The sequence below is a fragment of the Rhinolophus sinicus genome, chromosome 7 (genome assembly GCF_057876585.1).
Source record: "Rhinolophus sinicus isolate RSI-liver-muscle chromosome 7, RSI-T2T, whole genome shotgun sequence".
NCBI lineage: Eukaryota > Metazoa > Chordata > Mammalia > Chiroptera > Rhinolophidae > Rhinolophus > Rhinolophus sinicus.
In genome coordinates this window covers 51,177,730-51,200,040 of record NC_142507.1, presented here as the reverse complement: position 1 = coordinate 51,200,040, position 22,311 = coordinate 51,177,730, and the positions used below count along the sequence as shown (strand labels likewise).

At 39.8% G+C, this 22,311-nt stretch overlaps 1 protein-coding gene across 3 annotated transcripts in view; it reads left to right on the top strand.

Annotated features, from left to right (window-relative positions):
• Nucleotides 1-22,311, top strand: part of RNF115 (ring finger protein 115) — a 55,152-nt gene that overhangs the window by 28,152 nt on the left and 4,689 nt on the right. For all 3 annotated transcript variants that reach the window (XM_019739910.3, XM_074318754.2, XM_074318755.2), the window contains 5 exons: nt 6,077-6,288; nt 17,690-17,761; nt 18,895-18,967; nt 19,884-19,977; nt 21,866-21,981. In XM_019739910.3, the coding sequence (XP_019595469.1) occupies nt 6,077-6,288; nt 17,690-17,761; nt 18,895-18,967; nt 19,884-19,977; nt 21,866-21,981 (567 nt within the window). The remainder of the gene's footprint in view (nt 1-6,076; nt 6,289-17,689; nt 17,762-18,894; nt 18,968-19,883; nt 19,978-21,865; nt 21,982-22,311) is intronic.

The following is a 22,311-nucleotide window of genomic DNA, read 5'->3' as shown; positions in this document are numbered from 1 at the left end:
AGAAGTAGCTGGGAACTGCCTTAATCAGACAAAGAATATCCAGTAAAAACCGACATCATAATTAATGGTGAAAGACTGAGAGTTTTTCCAGCTCAAATCAGGACCAAGACCAGATGTCCTCCTTCATCACTTCTGTTCAACATTGTGCTGGAGGTTGTAGCCAATGTAATAAGGTAAGACAGAAAGATAGAGACAAACAGATACAAGTGGCACCCAGATTGGAAAGGGAGAACTAAAACTGTCTGTTCACAGTTGACATTATCTTTTATGTAGAAAATCTGGGGATTCTATAAAAAAGCTAATAGAACTAATGAATATATAAGCAAGGTTGCAGAATATAAGAAAAACATACAAAAAATCAATTGTATTTCTACATATTAGCAACAAATTAAAAAAATTTAAATAACATTTACAGTAGCATAAAAATAAATACTTTAAATTTCAGAAAAGATATTTGAGAACTACAAAATATTGCTTAGAGAAATTAAAGATCACCCAAATGAGGAATATATCCTGCTTGTGGAACAGAAGACTTAATATATTGTTAGGATGTCATTTATAGATTCAATATAATTTCAGTCAAAATCCCACTCAGGTTTTTTGCAGAAATTTACAAGTAGATTCTAAAATTCATACGTAGAATAGTTAAAATAACGTTGAAAAAGAAAAAAGAGGACTAATACTACCTGATTTCAACATTTATTATAAAGCTACACTAACGAAAACTGGTATTGCCATCAAGATAGATCAAGAGAACAGAAGGGAGTCTAGAAAAAGATCCCACACACACTATGGACAACTGATTTTGACAAAAGTACAAAGAATCTAGGAGAAAAAAGGATAGCATTTTAAATCAATAGATGTGGAAACAGTTGGATATACGCAGGACAAAAATATGAGCTTGGATGCATCCTTTAAACCATATACAGGAATTAACTCAAGATGGATAATAGACCTAAATGTGGAACTTTATATAAAATTGGAAGGAAACAGGAGAAAACCTTTGTGACCTTGAATTATGCAAAGATATCTTAGACACCAAATTATGATGCATAGAAACAAAAATTGGTAAATTGGACTTCATCAAAATTAAAACTTCTGCTCTTTATAAGAATTAAAAGACAAGCCACAGACTAACAAAAATTTTTTTCAAACCATCTGATACAGGACTTTTATCTAGACTGTATAAAGAACTGTTAACATGGAGTAAGAAAACAACCCATTTTTAGAAAATGGCAAAATATTTGAATTATCTACTTCACCAAAGAAGATAGGACAGATGGCAAATAAGCATGCAAAAAAATTCTCAACTTCATTAGTCATTAGAGAAAGGCAAATTAAAACCTCAATGAAATACTACTACACAGCTCTTAGAATAGCTAAAATGTAAAAGAATGACCATACTCACTATTCATGAGGCCGTGGAGCAACTGAAATTAAATGTAAAAATGGTACAACCAATTTAGAAAACAGGCCAGCTATTTTTTAAAAAAGATAAAAATACATCTACCATATGATCCAGCTATTCCACTTAAGAGAAAAGAACGCATATATTCACACATATGCATATATACACAAATGTTTATAGCCCAAATATTATTTATTTATAATAGCTCAAAACTAGAAACAACCCAAATGCCCACCAATAGGTGGATGATAAACAAATTATGGTATATTAGTACTATGGAATACTAAGCAGTATAAAGTATGTGGAATACTCCTCAGCATACACCATTGATACATGTAAAAATATGGATAAATCTCAAAATAATTAAGCTGAGTAAAAGAAGCCAGAGTACAAATATGATTCCTTTTACATAAAATTCTAGAAAATATAAATTTCTAAAAAATGCAAACCATAGAAAGGTCAGTGGTTGCTTGGGGGCAGGGAGAGGGTATGAGGGAGGTGATGGGTATGTTTCTTGATATGTTTTCAACAATTCCTCCTCAATTGACTCAACAATTTCTCCTCAATTATATTTTTGTGAGATATAATTCACATACCATGTGATTGACTCTTTAAAGTGTACAATTCAGCAGTTATAGTATATTCACAAAGTTGTACAAGCATCACCATTGTTAATTCGTCACCCCAGAAAGAAACCCTGTACCCATTGGTGACTCCTTTTTTCCTCTCCAGTTTCCCCTATTTATTTTCTGTCTCTCTGGATTTGCCTGTTTAGGATATTTAATAATGGAATCATTAAATACATGACCTTTGTGACTGACTTCTTTTACTTACCGTAATGTTTTTAAGTTTCATCCATGTTGTAGCATATGTCACTACTTCATTCTTTTGTAGGGCTGCACAACATTCTGTTATATGGTTATGCTATATTTTTATCCTCTCACCAGTTGATGGACATTTGGGTTGTTTACGCTTTTTAGCTGTTATGAATAATGCTCGTATGAATATTTGTGTACAAATGTTTGTGTGAACATATGTTTTCAGTTCTCTTGGGTGTATAAGTAAGAGTGAAATTGCTGGGTCACATGGTAACTTTAACTTTTTGTGGAACCATAACATTTTAAGAGGTGCTGATGTGATCATGGTCCGCTTATAGCATATTCTGCTAACTGGAAGATACTGTCCATCAAGTTACATATTGAAATATGTAAATATTTTAGCCCACATATTTTCAGAAGCATAATCTCATTCCTCCATTCAGAGTAACATTTTCAGTTCTTCAAGACAAAACTTATCAGATAAACTGCCTCTGCGATTCTTTTGAATGTTCCACCAAAACTTGCTAATAGTGTTCTCTAATTGTTTGTACTTATGTAAGTCATGTCCTGAATACCCAGTTTTGTTGTGTGAGCTATTTTTTTCTCTCATGCTTGTCTAAGTCTGCTCAGAGGCAAATGACCTGAGGCTATTCTTATCCTGAATGTTGATTTGGTATAAATTTGTGAGATGTGTTTTTTTATCCTGTGTTCTATGGTCTGGGTGCAGTTATTTTGGGACAAATTCATGAACTGTTAATACTCATTTGCACTAAATTGCAGTTTTTAAACAAGTAACAAAATGCCTCATACTGATGTTGAAACTACTTGTCAGCCTGCGTTCCTTCAGAATTTTTACTTAACATTAGATGTGATAATGAGTTATGTCATTATCAGTACAGATTATTGATATGATGAGCTTGGTGCTTGGCTTTTCTTCTAGTCAAAATTGTCAAATATTCAGTTTTAACATAGTGAAAATAATGATTGCTTTGAGAGTTCTTTTCCGGAAGCAAATGTGGAACTTGACATCATAAGGGAATCGGCTTTCTTCCTATGTTTATAAGTGAAATAGGTGGTAGAGAACATAGACGGGGCTGCTAACACTTTCTCACTCATTGAAGGAAAGTATAGTTTGGGATTTTTAAATGTTGTATTTACTTTGGAATTTCAGGTCCAGAAAAACTGTGTTGTAGACCACTTTTCAGGCTAGAAGAAAGAAATTTCTAACAAATGGAGGCGGTCGCTAGCAAGCAAAGGGAAATGAGTCTGATAAGTAAAAATGGCAGTTAAAATGAAAAAGTGCTTTACCTCACTGGTATTTTGAGAATTTTTATTGTTTTTAGTGTGCATATTATTTTTGCTCTTCAGATTGGATATTAGAATTTAAGAAAAATGAACAGTGTTGTCACAAGTATGGGAAACTTAATTAAGCTCTTGTATGCTGGTAAGTGTATAAATTGGTATAGCCCTTTGGCGGGTAGTTTGGTACTGTCTAGTGAAATTTAAAATGCTATATCCAGTAATTCTATTTCTATACTATAGGGTGTTCTTATGAAAGAGAAGGAATACTTCCCGATAACATTTTATGGGGCTACTATAACCTGACTCCTAAACCAGACAAGGACAGTACAGAGAATTACAGGCCAATTCACTCATGAATATAAATGCAGGATTTCATCGAAAACACTAGAAATGGAATCCACCAATGTGTCATAAGCCAAATTGTAATTTGTTCTAAGAATTCAAGGTTGGGGAAATACCAAAGGATAGAAGGCAGTGGGATGACATATTTAAAGTGCTGAAAGGAAAAAAACTGCCAACCAAGAATTCTCAGTCCGCAAAAGTATCCTTCGAGAACAAAGGAGAAATTATAACACTCCCAGATAAACAAGAGCTGAGGGAGTTTGTTACTAATAGACTGCCTAAATGAAATGTTGAAGGGAGTCTTTTAGGCTCACTGCAGATGTACTGAATTTACTTTCTGGAATAGGGCCAAATAATACGCACTTTAAACAAACCCTCCAATGGATTCTTATCCACCAAAACCAAAACCAAACCTTATAATGAGATACCATTTTCTATCCAGCAGGTTGGTAAAAACTGAACAAACAAACAACAAATCCTATTGCGTGCTTGCCAAGATTTGGTACACACCTCTTGATGGATGTGTAAATTGGTACAACCACTGTGGAAAACAGTTTGGGCATTACCTGGTCAAGGTGAAGATGTATAGACCACATTAAGGTTGTACAGCCCACTAATAGAGAAACTCTTCTATGCCTGCAGCGGGAGACATATAAGACTGTTCACACGGGCTGTTTGTAATAGCAAAAAACCAAAAACAATCCATGTGTATATTGGGAGGAGAAAAGATTTTTTTAAGGTGTGGCATAAAGTGTGTGTGAAAATAAATGTGTCTACATGTGGAGCCCAAAAAGCAACTGCTCTCATAAGGCACTTCCACAACATGTCAGGCACACTTTATTTAGGGGTGTATACATTTGTAGTAACACTGTACAGAAAGGCAAGGGAATAATGAGCAATTGAGGGTACCGGTTACCTGGGGGGGTAGGGGAGGGAGGGACACACAGGGTTTCAGTGGCTTTGGTGATGTGAGCTAAGATGGTTACGTGGGCATTTGTTTTATTAGACCGCATTTATTGTTATTTGTATGTATCAAATACTACACTTACAATAAAAATGTTAATGACTATATAAAATACAAAACACCCATGCTGTGCTACTGTTGGAAGAAACGATATGACTATGTGTGCTCCAAGTCAATGCAAGCCTTTTTTCCTCCATAGCATTTATCCCTTTCTAACATACACACTTTCCTTTTCCTTTTTTTTTTGGAGGGAGGCGCGTGTCTGTCTCTTCCCACTTGCAGATGAAATCCGTTAGGGCAGAGGTTTTTTTGTTTTCTAACATTTTGTTCACTGCTGTATCCTAGCAGTTCCCAGAAAGTGCTTGAGACATAGCATAATACATGCTCAGTAAGTATTTGTTGAATGAATGAGACAGAAAGTATGTGTGTGTGTGTTACAAAATCTAGTGTGTGTATATACACACAGATACGTAAAGATCTGGCATCACACCAAGTTAACCTCTCAGTAGGGGTGTGGAATTAAGTAAGGGTTGGGGTTGGTCACATCTGAGTGAATAGAGACTATTGCACTTTATATTTTATATTCTATTGTGTATTTTTAATTAAAAAGGGACGAAACATCTTAAATTAAGAAGCAAATTGTAAACGGGGGAAAAAATAACATTATTGACAACTGTAAACAAACTCCTGAATTTCGAGAATTGTTTTTACAAGTTACTGGATGGTAGATTGAGAATAGAGTGGGATCTGGAATCAGCTCAGCTTAACCTGCAGCTGGCTGGTTACCTTTTCTCAGAGTGTCTCGAGAGGAGGTTGTTTCCTAATGTGGGGCTCTGGAAGAAAGGAGGTGTCTGGACGGGAGGGGCTGTGTGTTTTAAGACATAAGGTCATGTGCTGAGCGATTGATTATGCTTAGGACAGAAGTCCATGATCACCTTTGGCTCCTGTTTTTATTTCAAAAGGGGAAACTGGTGGATATGAGCTCAGTGGTAAGGAAGGGGTTCAGCCATTGGCCTGTTGTTTCTATATGAAGGAAACTAAGTGTCTCCGTCTAGTAGGTTTTCTTTCCCTTGTGCATCCACTTGAAAGACTTCTCTTTTTCTCCGCCATAAAATTGGGGAAACCTATACTTTAGAGTTGTTGATTTTCAAAATGTTAAGTTGTATTCCTCTCTTTTTCAATATTTCTTCTTTCCCCTGTTCTTGAAAATGTAACATGTGGTTTGTTTCTGGTTTCTACTAGTTCTGGCGCAATTTGGACCACACGATGATTATACAAGATTTCAGACCATTTCTAAGTAGCAATCCACTGGACCAAGATAATAGAGCCAATGAGAGAGGTCACCAAACTCACAGTGACTTCTGGGGACCAAGTCGGCCTCCAAGGCTGCCAATGACTCGGAGGTACAGATCGCAAGGAAGTGCTCGTCCCGATAGATCCCCGGCCATCGAAGGGTGAGCACAGTGATTTATGGTCTCTTTCAAGGTATTTCAATAAAGGACAGTGGCATCATCTAGTCTTTATAAGGTTCTTATATTTATCACTTTGTGGACAAGATGGAGATACATAGACTGAATGAAAATGAAGCTAAATTGAATGTCTGCTTAACTAATGCCCGTTAACCAATGATGATCTAGAAGATGATGAAACTAATGATGTAGGTCTTCCGGTTTTGTAATTAATGTCTCAGATTAGTATATAGGTGATGTTTGTTTATCTATCAAGATTCAGAAGCTACTGAAAGGGAATGGTCAGATATGTTGGGTGACATTAGGATTCAAAAAGACCCCAGTAGATCGGAGCAATGGAATTAACATGAAATTTGTTAGGGATAAAGGTAGAGTGTTGTGGCTGCAAAAACGTTCATGCAACAACTGTTTACTGAGTGTCTTTGATGCCAGGGCGTTTGTACTAACACTGGGGAGACAATGGTGACCCTTGATCTCAGGGATCCCACTTAGTAGGGATAATGGAAAATTTTTTCTAAGTGTCTGCCCTATGCGTAGGATTGTGCTGCATGCTTTATCTGCTTGTCTCATTTCATCCATATGAATTGGTGGGTGCTATTGCTATTGCCATTTTGTATAAGAGTAAACTGAAACTCAGGGAATTAAAGTTAGCCGGATGGGTGGGGGACCCAGGACTTGAGCACAGGGATAGGAATCTAGAACCGCATTATCCGGTACAGCAGCCACCGGCCACATGAAGTTATATCCGTATAAAATAAAAGTTAATAAAACTCAAAGTTCCAGTCACACTAGCCACATTTCCAGGGCTCAGTAGCGACAGATAGCTAGATTATAGAACAGTTCTCTCATCTCAGAGTCCTATTGGGTAGTTTTGTTCTAATGCCTATACTTCTTCCCACACACACCTTCTAGACTTTGCTATTAATATTTTACCCTAATTATTTTGTCACATGTCTATCCATCTGTTTGTCCATTAGTTTATCTTACGTTTTTGTGAATTTCAGTTCGTTTCAGACATTCCTTAGGACAATTATAGGATATGGCAATCCAGTTTAATGGGATTGTCTAGGACAAAAGCCAATGTAATCTTAGAGCGTTTTAATAACTTCAGCGCTCAGAGGTAAATCCACTGTGTCCTGTGCCAGTTAAATTGCATGTAGATTACTTTCCTTTCTCCCATTGTTGAATGCCTCTGCTACAGTTCTTCTATTACCTCCTGTGTACTTTTTTTCCCTCCCACCCACAATACTGCCAGTTTTGGATTAGTGCTGTGGTCTGCTTCTCCTTGCTCCTGTACCTGGGGTTGATGGCTCAGTACTGCCTGAGGAAAATCATTTAAATGAACCCTTTGGTGCCCCTGCAATTGGTAAAGTGCATTTATTCTCCATCAAACTGTCAATGCTTTTGATTCGTATTTATTTATTTACTCCCCCCCCCCCTTCAAGCCGTTGTTTTTCAGTTTAGTTCTGTAGGACACAGCTCCCTGGCCCATGCTGCTGTTAGGAGCCTTGTACTCCCCTCCGGCTGAGGCAGTCGGTCGGCCGCCCGCCCTCTCACGATGGCTGCCGGCCACTCATGCTGGCCACCGGCCGCTCCTGGCAGCACAGCAGCGACGGCAGCTCATGCTTACCTCTGGCTGCTCACACAGCCCAGCTCCAGGAAGAGCTGTTGTTCACAATCTTAGCTGTAGAGGGCGCAGCTCACTGGCCCATGTGGGAATCGAACTGGCGACCCTGGCGTAAGGAGCATGGCGCTCCAACCACCTGAGCCACCGGGCTGGCCCTTGATTCGTTTTTAAATTTGCATTCCTCTCAGAAATATTTTGAACTTTCACCATATTTTACTCTCCAAATTACCTGTCCAGTAACTGATTCTCAGCAAGCTGGCTTCTATTCTTCATTATGAAAATTGGGGCCTTAGTAATGAACTCCCCAAATCCCTGTGCCCAGCTTCTCTACATCAGTATTCTTCCGGTCTCCTCAGATGAGGTGTCCTTTCTTTCTTTCTTTTTTTTCTCTTTTTTTTAAAGCAACTCCATCAGCCCATGTTTCTGACCCATTTCTTTGACCTATTTCTTCTGGGATTTCATTTCATCCATTTTCTTCTCCCTGTTCTTTTTTTCTCCCTTTACTGTCTCCTGCCTTGTCTCCCCTTCCCTACTCCACCTCTACTCCCACTCTCACACTTTAGTTCTGTGGGTGTCAATTCTGGTGTACGTTAGTATCACTGAGGATATTTTTTAAAATCTTGATTACCCCCGCCCCATTCTGATTTAATTATTCTGTGTGAGATTCAGGCATTGGTAATTTTTAAAAGCCGCTGAGGTTATTCTGATTGTAACCAGATTGAGAAACACTGCTTTAGTTATTACCCAATCTCATTTCCTTCCCTTTTCAATAAAACTTCTTAAGAGGAGTCTACGTTTACTTTCTGTACTCCCTCATCTCTCATTATTCCTGGCCCTCCTTTCACTAAAATCAATGGTGACCTAGTAGATACTTTGAAATCTTTATTGTATGGGTCCAATTCACTGGATTCAACATTTTTGGTCTTTTTGTTCCCTCTTGAAATTCTGTACTTCTGACTTTCATGACATTAACATTTTCTTGATTTACCTCTTCTGACTTTTCCTTCTTGTGGCTACTTCCTAAGTATTGGTTTTCCCAAGGTGTTTCCTTCATTTTGCTTTTCCCCTTACTCTACGACAGAGTTCTTAACTTTAGGACTGTTGACATTTGGGGTAATTTTTTGTTGTTGGGGCTGCCTGTACATCGTAGGATGTTTAGTGGTGTCCCGGGCCCTCTGTCTGCTATATGCAGTAACCACTTTCTCACCAGACTGACCTCCCCGCCAAGGTAAGACAACCAAAAATGTCTCCAGATATTGCCAGGTGTCCCTTGAGGAGCACATGTTGTCCCTGGTTGAGAACCCCTGCTCTATAAGGTCTGGCCATTCTCAGGTTCTCTCACAGTTCTAATAATTGCCTATGTACTAAAGACTCCCAGATCTAAGTGTCTATTTTAACCTTTTCCCCTAATTTAAGACTTGAATAGAAAACCTCTTGTTAGACATTTCCATCTGGACGTTCCACAGATACTCCCAACTCACCAAGATGGAAACTAAACTCTTTTCTTCCAAATTTACTCCCACGTTACCCTTGCAGGATTGTCTACCTAATGTTTCAAATCTGTATCCTCACTTTCCTGCTTAAAGTCCATTGTCACAGGGTCCATAACTTCATAGACACATCCCTCCATGATTTTGAATCCTCCCAGCCTCTGCAGCCTTGTTTCCTGTCAAGATTTTTTTAAGTTGCTAAATGGGAGAATTACCCTAATTTGTTCCTTCTCCTGTACGAATGCTTAAAAACGCAATGTGAATGCCCTCGGGCAGGCTTACCATATATCCTGTCTGCAATCTAAGAGGAGAAGGTAACTTAACATCTATCAAATGCCTAGAATTTTTGGGGCACTGGGCTATATACACTTTTCACAGAATCCTTGAGCTGGGTCACATACAGTTAAAGTAAGTAGGGGTCAAATTTTAAAATCTTCTGCTCAAAAATTCCTTTCAGACTAAAAATATCAATGCGATCATAGTAGCTTGAATCAGTCAGTACTCCTTGGTTGCTTTGCCTTTTTATTCTGTAGGAAACTGGGGTCTGCTCTATCACTACATGGTCCCGTTGACTAACAGAGTGGGAGAAAGACTAAACTTCCTGTTCTCACATGTCCTTTACAGATAATCGTATTTATGTTACCTTAGTAACATGCAAGTGACATATAACCTGATTTAATGGTGGCTTCAACAAGAATGTTTTTCTTACACTTAAGTCTCTAGGTAGGTGGCAGCAGGTTAGTTCAGTGTGGCAACCAGGTTAGGGTTGGATCTCGGTGATTCTCTTGGTCTTTCCCTCTGACTTCCTGCCTTAAGGCCTCATGCAGGAAGACAGGGAAAATAAGTGACATGTTATTTTAGATTAATTGTAACGTAGGGTTAACATTTATTTTACATTAAACCATGTTTTAGCAATTTTCTGAGGATTTTGATCTTATCACTTACAAAACCATGGGCACCCACCCCCACCTTTTTTTGGGTAGGTGTTCGTAACTCAGTGATTTTGACTCTAAATTAGTGTTTTCCACGTTTTAGACATTAAGTACTATTTTGATGAATTTTTCCCTCTCTATCAATATTATTTGATGTTTTCTTTAAATAGACCTACCTGTTTTTTAGCTTATTTGTAAACATTACTATATATTCATTAGCTGGGTTTTTTTCACTCATCTTTCTTGCCAAGTGGAGACCACCTTCTGCTTAGGATCAGAAAATGCCAGAATTACTTTCCAAGGCTCTGACAGGTGGGCCATAGGCATGTAACCCATTTCTCACCTATGGGACCTAAAGAGTCTGCTGGAAGGACTTCTGAGAAAAATTTTCTTCTCTTTTCTTCTCCTGAGGACAGTCCTAGCTCTTTACTTCCTGTGTAAGGATGTGATTCTTGGAGCTGCTGCAGCCATCTTGCAACCATGTATGGGAGACATGGCTGATATGCTGAGGATGGCAGAATGGAAAGATGGAAAGAGTCATCTTTCATTGAGTTGCTATACCAAACTTGGGACTGTTTGCCTCCAGACTATTTGTTAATTAAGGTAAATAAATGTCCTTGCAGTTTAAGTCATTTTTAGTCAGATGCCTGTTATTTGCAGCTGAATACATCTTTTAATTCTCACAGTTTATGTCAACGGAAAAACATTTGCCATTAGTAGAAAGTAACTGTAAAAATACATTTAAACTGAAAGCAAAATTACTGAATTTTAAAAAGAAACTGAAAAAATTTAAGATCAAACTGCATTTCGCTCCTAAAGTAGGTTCCTGCCTACTTCTCCCCACTTTATTCCGTACCCCTTCTCCCCTGCTCGCTCCATTCTAACCATATTGGCCTTTTAAGTGTCCCACGGAATCTCTGTTCCCTTCATCCACAGGCTTTTGCACATTTTGGTTTTCTCGGGGTTGCTGGAATGTTCTGCCCCCCACCTGACCCAATCCCGTTCCTTAAGTTAACTCAGACCTATCCCGTGGATATCAGTTCCTTGGGTATTACCTCCTCTGGGAAGCTTCCTGATACTCCTACTTGGTCCCTGAGTATATCCTTACAGAACTCAGTGTATTGCTTTTTAGCCCTAGTCCCAGAAGCAGTTTTATTTTGTGTGTGATTATTTAATGTCTCTGTCTCTTCCCCACTAAACTGTAAGTTCCAAGAAGGCAGGGACCATTATTCCTCCAGAGCCTAACATAATACCTGGCATATAGTACATCCTGAAATATTTACTGACCGACTGAGAGAAAGAAAACATTCTCCATAGTTTAAAGATATGTCAGTGAATTTATGCATTTTTTCTTGAATGTAACTTTTGCTGCTCTGAATTTTACAGTTTGTCCGCCAGGTAGTATTAAATTGGATTCCAGTGATTGCCCAAGTAAGAGTGGAGGGGTGGGGAATGAGGATGAGTTACTGTTAATTTCTTCAGGCCACTGAATATTATGGTAAAGATTTTGAGGTCCTTTGGGTTCTCCAGCTCTGCAAATCCTCAGCGATAACCATGTTCTCGGTCTCTTACTTTGACATAAGAAATGTGGCAGCTTTTGAATTAAATGTATAACCGTTGAATTTGTTTTTTAAATGTCCCTATTATGTAAAATCACCTCATGGTAGTACAGCTGCCTTCAAAAACATTGCCCTAACATTTTAATTCTAGGTACACATTTAGGGAGAAAATAACCAACCATTAGAGATGCGTAAAAATTATTAAAAATTTTTTTGCTATATTTATATGGAAAATAAAAAATCCAATTTATGTACCTGTTTATACTTGTGATTTTTCTCATAGTTTTGTGAGGGTAGGGATAGTATCTAATTTTCTTCATGCAACAGTGTATCTTGTCCATCTTTCCATGTCATTACTTCTAGAGCTGCCAGATCTGTCACATTTAAACATAAAACTAGAATTCCATTTTATGAATAGTAGAATAATTAATTTAGACAATTCCCCAATGATGGACATTGGGGACCTTGTATATTTTCTTTTCATCATTATAAGTTAAGCCATACTGAATTGACAGTCCTTCTTGTTTATATATTTTTGTATGTCTGTGAAAGTGTGTTTCCATATTTTCTGTTCTTTTCTCACTATACTTCAGTTTGGGTATATTCTGTTGACCCACTTTCAGTATAATTAATCTTTTATCTTTTGTTAAACCTATTGAATGAATTCCTTGTTTCAGATGTAATAGTTTTCATTGTAAAATTTCAATTTGTTTGCCATATAGATTCAGATTCTTGGGTGAAATTCTCCATTTTTAGTGAACATATAGCTAAAGCCCTTTTTTTTTTTGTAACCAGTATCTGGACCCCCTGATTCTGTTTCTGTTATCTATCTTTTCTTCTTGGTTTTTGGTCATTGGTCTTGTCATCTGGTGTGTCTAGTAATTTTTGGTTGACTCTAGATTGTATAAGAAAATACTAGAGGCTCTAGACAATGTTACTTTTCTCTGGAGAGGGTTGTTCTTTTCTTCCTGCACATACAGAATGGTGGATGATGACTTTGGTTCTTTCAGGGACTGTGCTAAGTCAGGACTGGGTTGCAGCCCTGAGGAGGGTGGCCTACCTAGGACTCTTCCCTGGCCTCTGGAGGTTTCAGTTCAGAGCCTGATGTATTCTGTAGGACCCTTCCTCCGGTGGGTCCTGAACTCTCATTTGGTCTCATGAGAGTGCTGCAAAGCTCAGCTCTAGTTTTCAAAGGTTTCCACTTAAGTTTTTTATTTGCTGCCCTGTATTGTCTCGGATTTGGTAAATGTTCTGAAGGGAAATTGCTTTGTGCTTGAGGCCTCCGAGCCTTTGCCAAAAGATGTGAATTCGCTATGTCCCTCCCTGAAGCTTTGCACAGGCTTAGCCTTCTGCTCTTGCCCAGCATCAGCAAATGTAGTTACAGTTGGTTCCTTCTTCCAAGGTTATTCCCTCTCTGTAGAGTCTAAACCCCTCTACTTGTCATTGCCTGAGCAGCTCTACTCTGCCTTCAAATGAATTTTCTAAATTGTTTTAGGTATTAGTACTTGTCTGCTGTCAACTGCTTGATCTCACCTGAGGGTGAACATCTGTGGAAATGTTTTTGTAGGATGAAATTCTAAGAGAGAAGATGCTAGGTGAAAGGGTCTACCATTTAAAAATTGGTATTGTCAAATTGCCCTTCTGAAAGGCTGTAACTATTCTCACCTGTGGTATTTAAAAGTGCACTGTACATCCTTATCAAATTAGATGTTAGCAGTCTTTATCTTTTCTAATCTGATAGACAAACACATGATATTTTGTCTTAATCTATGTCTCTGATTTTTTTCCCTTGACCTAAGCTTATTTTTATATAACTATTGGATATTTATATTTGTTCTTCTATGAGTTGTTATTAATATCTTTTGCCCAGTTTTCCTATTATGGAGTTAAAAAAATTGTAGGAGTTATCTCTGTGTAGTAAAGATTTAATCTTTTGTGTACACTGTAAATATAAATTTCTAGTCTTTCTTTTGTCTTGTCCTTGGTAACTTGTATAGATGTTTTTAATTTTTAGGATATCAGATCTTTCAATCTTTTAGATTTCACACCATGTTTAAAAAGTCTCTTTATTCCAATATTTATTCCTATATTTATTCCATTTATTCCTATATTTTCTCTAGTACTTCTTTATCTGGTACTTTTTGGTGGTACTAGACAGAACTCTTTTGGTTATAAGCAGTAAAAGTCCAGTATAATATAACTTAAAAAAATTAGAATGTATTGTTTCATATAACTCAGATGGTTCTTGGCCATATCAGACCCAATATCTCCCCATTATAACAAATACAATGTCCTCTCTTACTATCCTGATTCGAAATTCATTGATAATATAATCCATAAAACAATTTTAAAAACTATATATATATTATATAAAGAAGAAATAAAAAGATAGTAATATATGAAAATAGATGTTTTAATTTATACATGTGTGGCTGTGACTATTTTGGGAGACAAAATGAAATATCAGAGGCTGGCTTCTGTGTATAGAATCATCACGAATGTGATTGTGCCAGTCTGGCCGCAGCCATCAGTAAGCCAAGATGGGCGCTTCCAAGTACATCCAGGAGCCGAGGAGGAAGCAGCAGTCCGATGTAATGCGCTTTCTTCTCGGTGTGCTGCTGGCAGTACCGCCTGTGCTCTGCGCTGCACAGGGACACAAGGTTATGTCATATATCAGATTTGTATGCACCATGGTGGCCGCAAATGCCCAGTTCCTTAAGGATGCAACCTGTGACAAACCTGTCCATCGCGGTGTTAACCAGCGAAAGTGCTCGAAGCCTTCAGTCTGTTGCTGAGGAGTGAGCTGGATGCCACTGTCGGGCTCTGAAGAGTCCTAACTTCTTACTGGGTTGGTGAAGATTTCACATAAAAATTCTTTGAGGTTACCCTCATGGATCCATTTCACAGAGCTCTCAGAAGAAGTTCTGACACTCAGTGGATCACCAAAGCAGTCCACATGCACAGGAAGATGGCAGGGCTGACATCTGCAGGCCGCAAGAGCCATGGCCTTGGCCAGTCTCACCACACTGTTGGTGTTTCTCGGCCTGCGCCTTGGAGAAGGTATAATGCTCTCCAGCTCCACCGTTACTGGAATAGAAGTAATGTTTATTAAATTCTTACCTAATAAAATAAACTAAGACAATCGTATCTGCTTATAAGTGATTTTTATTCAATGCAATCCCTATCAAAATTTCAGTGGCATTTTTCAAAGAAATGAACAGTCGTAAAATTTTTATGGAAACATAAAAGATCCCTAACAGTCAAAGCGATCTTGAGAAAGAACAAAGCTGGAGGCATCATGCTCCCTGATTTCAAACGATATTACAAAGCTATAGTGTAATCAAATCAGTGTGATATTGGCATACAAACCGACACATTTGTCATTGGCACGGAACAGACAGCCCAGAAATGAGCATACTCGTATATGGTCAGTTGATTTATGACAAAGAAGCTGAGACTATACAATGGGAAAAGGACAGTCTCTTCAATAAATGGTGTTGGAAAACTGGACAGCCATGTGCAAAAGAATAAGACTGGATCCCTATCTTAAACGAGACACAAAAATTCATCCAAAAAGGATTAAAGACTTGAATGTAAGACCTGAAACCATAAAGCTCAGAAGAAAACAGGCGGTACGCTCCTTGGCATTGGTGTCGGTGATGACTTTTTTAGACTCCAAAAGCAAAGGCAATACAAGCAAAAATAAACAAGTGGGACTACATCAAACTAAAAAGCTCCTGCATAGCAAAGAAAACCATCAACAAAATGAAAAGACAACCTACTGAATAGAAAATAATTTACAAGTCGTATCTGATAAAGGGTTAATATCCAAAATATAGAAAGAACTCGTGTAACTCAATAGCAAAGATCTGAATAGACATTTTCCAAAGAAGACATGCATTGGCCAGCAGTGACATAGGAAAGATGCTCCACATCACTAATCATCCGGGAAATGCAAATCAAAACCACAAGGAGCTACCATCTCACACCTGTCAGAACGACTGTTATGAAAAATATAGGAAATAAGTGTTGGTGAAGATGTAGAGAAAAGGGAATGAACCTTTGTGTATTGTTGGTGGAACTGTAAATTGGTACAACCACTATGGAAAGTAGTATGCAGGTTCTTTTAAAAATTAAAAATAGAACTACCATATGATCCAGCAATTCCACTTCTGGGTATTTATCTGAAGAAAACAAAAACAGTGGTTCAAAAAAATGCGTGCTTCCCCCCCTCTCCCCCGCCCCGTGTTCATTGCAGTATTATTTACAGTAGCCAAGATACGACAGAACCCAAGTCTTATCCATGGATGAATGGATAAAGGAAATGGTATATACACACAATGGAATATTCAGTCAAAAAATAAAAAATGAAATCTTGTAATTTGTGACAACATGGATTGACCTTGAGGGTATTATGGTAAGTGAAATAAGACACAGAGAGACAGATACTAGATGATCTCCATGGGATTCTTAAACAAAAAACCAAGTTAATAGAACAGGTTAGTGTTTGCCAGAGCGGGTGGGGAAAATGGGTGAAGAGGGTCAAAAGGTACAAACTTCCAGTTATCAAATAAATAATGGGATGTAACGTACAGCATGGCGACTCCATCATCAGGGAAGTGCAAATCAGAACCACAGTGAGATTATAGTTTATTATAATTAATCATAGTATTGTAGTTAATAATACTGTATCGTATATGTGAAAGTTGCTAAAAGAGTAGATCTTAAACATTCTCATCACAGGAAAGTTTTGTAACTATACCTGGTGATGGATGGTAACTAGTCTTATTGTGTTGATCATTTGTAATATACAAACATGAAGTCATTATGTTGTATACCTGACACTCGTATGTCAGTTATGCCTCAATAAAAGAAAAAGTCACCAAGTCCAGCCTACACTTAAGGGAGGAGTGTTAAATAATTTCTGGACATGTTTTAAAACAGACAAATAGTGTAGTTAGCTATTGGTGAGCCTTAGGAATAGGGAGGGTCTAACTGACTATTGCCGTTGTTACATTGATCAGCCTAAAAAGTGGGAACCTGGGGGTTAAAAGTACCTATCGTGTCAGTTATAACTCAGTAAAGGTGTGTGTGTGTGTGGGGGGGGGAGTGCATATCATTCAGAAAACAGGAGACCTAGGGGAAAATTTCCTTCAGTGATTTTCTTTTGCTGAGACATTACCCCGTAATCTCTGAGTAACAAAGACAAACTCACTAGGATGCAGTACTGGGTAGGTGTGCCATCCTATAGCATTCAGAACGACAAGTTTCAAGTGTGTATTTGTGTTATAAGTATCTGAAACGCCTGATATACATGTTGATAGGTGTTTGTAAGATGGAATTCTCAAAAAAAATTCTTTAAGGGCCCATTAAATGGTATCTTAAGGAGAAGCCCAATGTGTGAAACATAAAATGGAACTACCCTTGTGACGAGGAGATGGGCCCAGAATCCCACTGACTTAGCATCCTTTTCAGTCTCCTCATATTGCTGCCAGGGATCCAGAGAACATAGTTTGAAAACTATACCGTACAGTCAGATCCCTTTCCAGCCTAATTCACAAAAATCTATTGATATATAGGGCAGCACAGGTCAGGAAGCTAGCCATACTAGCAAAGTAACACTGTACCAGGTAGCAGACTGATTTCTGGTGCTATCTTATTGTGTAATAGTCAGTGAAAAGCCACTGGGGCTTGGGAAGGAGTTGGTGATTTGTCAGCTATGGATATTTACACTTTCATTAGTTTATTGTCTTACCTAATTTTTTTCTCCTCCGACAGAATAATACAACAATTCTTTGCAGGATTTTTTGCAAATTCTGCAGTTCCTGGGTCCCCACACCCTTTTTCCTGGTAAGTAACTACTTGCCTTCTGTCTTCCTCTGCTGAAGCAGTATTAGTTTAGGTACTATAGTATCCGTGCTATAGTGAGAAAGAGAGAGAGCTGCGGAGGTGAGCACATGGATGTGATTGGCAGGCGATTACACTGCCATTGTTTGCTGAGCCCAGGCTTAATCAGAGCTCATTTTTTTGTCCAGGCTCATGAGGGCCCACAATGTCTGGGCACCGGATGTGTCTGATTCTGGCTTGTGTTGAGGTGTGAAATGAGATGGTCCCTGTCAGGCTTGCTTTCTAATTTACGGATTTCTCCTCATTCTATGGGAAGATTTTATTCCTTAAGAATTTCTGAAATGGAAAACATTCCTTGACTTCCTTTTTTCAAAGTGAGAAGGTTTGTCAGAAGGAAGAAAGGCGTATATAATTCAGTGACACTTCTGTACAGTGGGCGTTAAAGATGGAATTGCCTTTCCTCTGGACAATTATTTCGCCACTTCTGACTTTACCCCAGAAGGCTTCTTGCTCAGAAGGACCTCAGTTCATCCACATAGTTACCCTGTTTCTCAGCCTCTAGTTTCTCTACACGTTCCCCCCCAAAGAGTCTGGACATCTGTCAACCAGGGCAGTGTACCAGCCGCTCAAAAAGAGGTGCTGCCAAGTCTCTTGTAATTGCTCTAAGTTGTGCTTCCGAGAGACTTCTATGGCTGTTTCTCTACTTGAAAGCTCCTCTTTTTCCAGGACCATGTCAGCCTCTTCGCATGAGGGAAGTCTGCTCGATTTGGGCAGTCAGTCACAAAGGGAAAACTTGCCTTAGAAAGCAGTTCCATCCAGCAGTGTAAGTGGGCACAGAGAAGACAAACTTTTCTAACCAGTGAGTCAGTGTTTTTGCTCTTGTGTGTCATGTATTTTAGGCAGCTTCACATTTTAGGTTCCATTCAGTTTAGTAAAAACTCCTAGAGAATGAGGAACTACCTTTGGGTAATCCGTTTGACCTTGAAAATATTGAGAAATTCTTTGCCACTTGATTCGACAGAACCAGTGATTTTTCCGGGGCTGAGAGAGAACAGGATCCCTCTGCCAGTTGGTTTTCTGGGCTGCGAGGCAGGGCTGCTCACTCCATCTAATGCTGTGTCTCACCTCTTGTACAGGAGCGGAATGCTGCACTCCAACCCGGGAGACTATGCCTGGGGTCAGACAGGGCTCGATGCCATTGTAACCCAGGTGAGGAGCTGCCTTCGGAGGGTGTCTGTCAGTGGGTCTCGTGCCACAGGCTTCCTGCTCTCCTTCTGCTACTTTCTGAAATGGAAGTCACTTTGCTTTCCCTAATGTTTTGAGCTGGTGGGTTTGCACTTTACTAAAGGGATAAACGGTGTATGGGCTTAGCTCGGCATCCATGTAGCTTCTAGATCCGAGGGGCTTTCCAGAAGATGGCTTCACCTCCATAGGAAGAAGACTTCTCCTGTAACAAACAGTGTTTTGTAGTTTGGGCCTCTCGTTCAGTCCTGTGATGATCCTTTTAACAACTAGTTCACAGAAAAGGAGGGTCTCACGTGCTGAAGCAGGGATTTCTGCTAGATGGGGCGAAGTAGGGGAAGGAAGCAGAGAAGAAGGTATTCCCTTGCCAAACGTGTGTAATGGCTTCCACTTGTTTATTTTAATTTAAGTGGTTTTCATTTCTCTTTTGGATTGCTGAGAATAGAAAGCATGTGGTTTATATCCAAGTCTTATAGGCAGTAATTTACCTATTTCTTGGCTTACCTTATGCTATTTTCCATACTCCCACCCTTTTCTTCCTTCCAGCAGAATGAAGTTTTGGGACCAGTTAAGTATCACTTTTGGTTAAGCTGTAGTTTTATTCATGACATCACAACCCTTTTGCTGCCTCTAAAGTTGCTTTATGCCCAAAGGTGCACCTTGCAATGATGGGTCTGTCTGTAGAGTTACACTCATGTCCCTCTGAAATTATAAAGCAATTCTGAGGGTTCTGGCGTCAGGAAGGTGAAACCTGTGCCTCTCAGAGCCTTGCAGAAGTAAGAGCAACAAACGTTTCTAATATCTACACTCTTTGTTCTCAGCTGGAGCAGCTCACTCCTCAGGAATAGTGAGATGTCTACTATTTCTTTTTCTGTTTTTGTAGCTTTTAGGACAACTGGAAAACACAGGGCCTCCCCCAGCTGACAAGGAAAAGATCACGTCTCTTCCAACAGTGACAGTAACTCAGGAACAAGTTGGTAGGTTCATTTTCATAATTATTCTGTCATCTTCTGATCTGTGTTCAAAATTCTAGCACCTTTCTATGCTAAGGATTTTCAAGTGAAGCTACAGCTCTCTTAAAATTCCTGCCTGGGTGCCAGCTGTGGAAGGTACCTCCCCTCTTTGGTAGGGTTGGTCGACAGGTATTTCCTGAGCAATTACTATGTCCCTTTTCTAAATGCCATGCAGGAAATTTAAAAGTACAAAAATACATAAGACTTGATTTCTTGAAGAACTTACTAGGGGAAGCAGGAGTCACCAGTGATTAGATAACAGTGAAAAAATATTGTTGAGCAGATGCTACTGACTTGGGAGAAAGAGGAAGAGGAAAAAATGAGAGCCTGGGAATTTGTTTCATATCTACTGTGCCAGATACAGTTAATTACATTAGATGTAGATATTTTATTTATAAGCACTGGAGGAATTCAGTGATAAAGGGCATTCTTTTGGTTTGGGAGTTTTCTTTCCCCACATATTCCAGTTTAGAGTAGAAAAGATTTTAAAGACAGGATGGGCTGTCTTATAGAGAAGTCATGCTATTTAAGGAAAAGTGAACCGATGTAAAAATGTCAGCATGGACATAGTGTTTGAATCAGGTATGAGGCGAGTGACCTCATTAGACCTGAAATAGAATCTGGTTTAGGGAGTAATGGGAGGTATGACTGGACAGGAAGGGGGGGTTGGGGGTGGGGCTTTGTTAGAGGACGTTGAAACTGGCAGAGTAGTTAGGAATGGATATTTTAGGTAGTAGGTAAGTTTTGTAGGTTCCCAAACGGAGGAATGAAGGAATTTAAGTGGCCTTCAGAGTGAATTTGTTTGGAGGTGGCGTCTAAAGTAGATTGGAAGGGGGAGAAAGCAGGAACAGGAATTGAAGGGGCTGCTGCAGCATCCAGTGGGGTTCCAGTGATGGTGGCAGTGCTAACAGAAAGGAAAGATCATTTTGAAGAAGGGCTTTCATCGCTGGTTGCATAATGGGATGAAGAAAGGGAGAGGGTCAAAGATAATTCTCAGGTTTTTCAGCTTTGTAACTACAGAGGGTGCCGCCATCATCAGAAGTGAGGGGCTTGTGAGCGGGCCCAGGTTTGGGTAAGGAGGTGATGTTTGCGGTTTTGAGGTGCCAAGTGAAGGTGAGCTGGGAATTGCTATGGAGCTGGTACTGAGGTGTAGGGTGTGTTTGTTGGGTTGAAGGCCTGACGTCAGGGTACTACCTGGGAGGCTGTTAAGTCGACTCAGCATAAGAAGTAAGAAGTGAAACGCTAGAATGAGGGCAGAGGTGGTGGGGAGGGAGAGGAAGGAGTGAGTCCACTTAAGTGGTAGGAGTGTGGGGGGCATGCAGCAGCCCCGGCCCCTGGGGAGGTGGGCAGCTGGTGTTATTAGCCAGATCTGGGGGACTCGGAGTTGGCTGCAGTTGGCTGCGGGTGCTCGCGGTGGAGTTGGTAGCCATTTCCTCTGAGAAGGAGGGCTGGGAGCCTGCGCTGCTCTGGGCGCTGCAGTGCTGGAGCACCACCTCCTGGTACAGCCTGTACTTACCGCCGTGTGCCGAGGGCTTTTAGGCAGCCACGCTGAAGGACGGTAGTGTGGGAAATCGTGGGCTTGCTGAGTGAGTCCCTCGATTGTGGTAACATTGCCAGTGTGTCTCTGAGTGCCAGCTGCCAGAAGGCTATCACACATTGGGGACGCTTCTGCTCCTGTTTCATTGAACAGATAATCTAAGCCCCGGTTTATTTCTCCTGACTCTTTACCTCGGAAAGCAGGCCTTATACTTCCCAGCTAGGTCTTATCAGAATAGGCCCATCCACCAGCCCTCCTTCTCATATCCGTCTGCTGCCACTTGAAGTAACAAAAAGGCATTTCCTCCTCCAACAGATATGGGTTTAGAGTGTTCAGTGTGCAAAGAAGATTACACAGTAGAAGAGGAAGTCCGGCAGCTACCCTGCAACCACTTCTTTCACAGCAGTTGTATCGTGCCCTGGTTAGAGCTGGTGAGTACGGACAGCTCTCATCTGTGATGGGGCATCTGTGCCCGTCACGTCTTCCGGCGGGGGGTGGGGGGGTGATTGAGAGTAAGGGCAGAGTTAATGGAGAGCCGTGCAGATCGGCTCTTAGTCCCTAACTAACTCCTATAGCACCATTACTTTGTTTTAGATCACTGCCTCTTTGGAACTTCTGAAGGGGGTTAGCAAACTACAGTCCACGGGTCACTGTGGGCTGCCATCTGTTTTTGTAAATGAGGTTTTATTGGCACACAGCTATGCTCATTTGTTTACAGATTGTCCGTGGCTACTTTCGTGCTACATCAGCAGAATTGAGTA